The sequence below is a fragment of the Paralichthys olivaceus genome, chromosome 4, assembly GCF_024713975.1.
Source record: "Paralichthys olivaceus isolate ysfri-2021 chromosome 4, ASM2471397v2, whole genome shotgun sequence".
Taxonomy (NCBI): Eukaryota; Metazoa; Chordata; class Actinopteri; order Pleuronectiformes; family Paralichthyidae; genus Paralichthys; species Paralichthys olivaceus.
The window spans coordinates 17,138,929-17,141,680 of NC_091096.1; the positions used below are offsets into that span (position 1 = coordinate 17,138,929).

Below are 2,752 nucleotides of genomic sequence, written 5' to 3' on the forward strand. Positions count from 1 at the left end.
TCTAGATTGCGTTGGATCATTATTAATGGAAACCTAAACCTTTTTTAAACAAACATATGAATCAATGAATATAAATGTGGTGCAGTTTCATCTGGGTTTAATGTAACTTTCATGGCTTATTGCTTCTGTGGCTGAAGTCGATATTTTGCACCATATTTGAAATGGCCATCAACCATGTAACTGCTCTCTCATTTGGTTTTCAGTTATATTTTTCCAATAAGGTTAACACTGGAATAATTTGAAATATGATAATATGATATTAATACGTTTTTTAGTGTAAAGAAGAAGTATAGAGTTAAATACATTTGTTCGACATACATTTATCAGTTTTATAATGCATGTCTTCTTATATAATTTCATTTTGCATTGTGTCCCCTCTGTACCGCTTGTCTGGGTTCTGTCTTTGTTCCCAGCAGCAGTCATGTTAACAAACAGGTTTTGTTAATCGCTATCACATTCATGTGATGAGCTTCTTGATGCATTCAAAAAAACTCACGCTGCAGTCACACAAGCAAAACTCATTGACCCTATGTGAGAGACAAGGACACGTTTGGTTTAGAAAGCAAAACGTTGCAGTGGTTGCTGACGTGCTTCTTAGATGGATGACTTTTTTGCTTCAATCAACCAGATTTCAACCAGTATTATTGTTTTCATATCTTTTTCTATTGTATTCTGACCAAAACATAATTATCCATAATTTCCCTATGAACTAATCAGTCTTTGATGCTTGTTTGATCTTACTCTCTTATTAATCTCATCTTAATGTCACCTGAAAAAAAACTGTTTTATCTCTATGTCATCATTCTCTTACCCTCATCTCACTGTTATCTTCATCTACCTCATTGACTGCACACACATATTTTAAATATTTCCTGTATGAAGATTTAAAGACGTGTCATAGTGTTATTAATTTCAATACAGTGGTTAACACTTCTATAACTACTACTTCAACAACAGCAAATTGTGTATTTTTTAAATATATACCGAATCTTTTGATATATTATCATTTGATAATTTGAGAGTTCCCCTGTTTTCTCAACTTTTTGCTGTAATATACTTTTGGGCCTCATGTCAAAGTGTTTCCTAAACATTGGCAGAATAGATTCAGTACATCAGGAGCATAGTTTTAATTCAATGTCATTATTTGCTCTATAAGAGGTATTTCAATTACATTCATTTTCTGTACATTTTAATGGGAAGGCAGATGAAATGTATCAGTATTGGTTTATTAATCAGTCAATTAATCAATAATGCCACAAGTGAATTCAGTGATTTAATGGTTTTTTGTGCAAAACCACATCATATTCATTCATGCTTTTACACATATGATTCTGTGAGTAAGGAATCATCTTTGATAAGGAACATTGAGCCTAAATATCAGGAATACCACACATGATTTAAAATCACAGTGTCACTTTCACCATAACGTTGGTCCCCAGGGGCCACTGTAGTCCCACAGGTAGGGTCTGTACTGGTAAGCTTTGCAGAAAGAGGTGATCAGGGACGACCGCACTAATTCCTCTCTCAGGCCCTCGGCTCTGTACACATCCTTACTGAACTCTGACGTCTGCTGCTTTCGTTTGGTTTTGTACCTCCGGTTCTGAAACCAGATTTTCACCTGGGTCTCAGTCAGTCTCAGGGCGTTGGCCAGGTGAGCCCGCTCCGGGGCTGACAGGTATTTCTGGTGGTTAAATTTCTTCTCCAGTTCCAGCACTTGGAGGTGTGTGAACGCAGCTCGAGAGCGTCTTTGTTTCCCTGTGGTGAACATACTTCTGGACTCTGGGGTGATGGGACAGGAGGTGTTCAGAGACCCTGTGAAGTACATATGTGAATACGTGATTAAGGAAGACAATTATATTCTTCAGTACATACTATGGTGTAGTCTGCAATAATTTGAAGTAGTTTTCCAAAAATTGGTTCATGACAATGAATAAAAACATTCTTTGTCCCCTGAGAACTTCAGTACATTGCTACAACTTCTGATTGTGCAGACATATCATTTAAAAGAAAAGCATCCATCCTCTAAAACATTTTTTTGGAATTCAAATACTCTATAACTCTATAAACTATATTGTTTGTGTTAATGTAAAATTCCTGTTAGAGTAAATCTGCAGCTCACCTGAGTGTTCTCCAGACACTGTCTCCTGAGCACAGAGTTTCTCTGTCAACTTTTCAGACTCTTCCTCCTCCCACGACGAACATCTCTCCATCTTCTGTGAACTGCATTTGCCATTAAATCTCGTGCTGTCCTTGATGGACAGGATGTCCTCTATGAGGAAGGAAGTCCGAGGTTTAACTGTATCAGACATGTCCATCCAGTAAATCCACAGATCAGAGCCAGAGGGCTGCAGCTGCAGGGGGACGTGGTTGAAGGAGTGTGAGTCCTCACACACTCACGCAGGCTGAATTTATACCAGAGCAGAGGCGGGCTCACGCACACTGCACTTACAAGATAAGAAGGCGGGACAAGTGGCTCACTATGTGCTGTTAAGTGTTAATCACTTTCTATTGTTTTATGCAAATTGAATATGCATAATATATTTTTAATTCTATTAAACTGGCCTTTTTGAAATTATGCTATTTATATCGATTTTCCAAATTAAAAAACATTTGTTGTAAAATGCACAAATAACTTTTTTAAACAACATAGTTTTAATATAATGTTATATATATCATATATATATATATATATATATATATATATATATATATATATATAATATAAATATAATATATGGCTTCTTTCATACAA

General features: G+C 36.0%; 1 protein-coding gene across 1 annotated transcript; it reads right to left on the bottom strand.

Annotated features, from left to right (window-relative positions):
* Positions 1-1,207: 1,207 nt before the first annotated feature.
* nkx3-1 (NK3 homeobox 1) lies at positions 1,208-2,383 on the bottom strand. The gene is made up of 2 exons (XM_020093721.2): positions 2,120-2,383; positions 1,208-1,812 (listed from the first exon to the last, which is right to left on the bottom strand). The coding sequence occupies exons 1-2, from the start codon at positions 2,313-2,315 to the stop codon at positions 1,418-1,420; spliced, it is 591 nt and encodes a 196-aa protein (XP_019949280.1). The 5' UTR covers positions 2,316-2,383; the 3' UTR covers positions 1,208-1,417.
* Between the last annotated feature and the right edge of the window lie 369 nt (positions 2,384-2,752).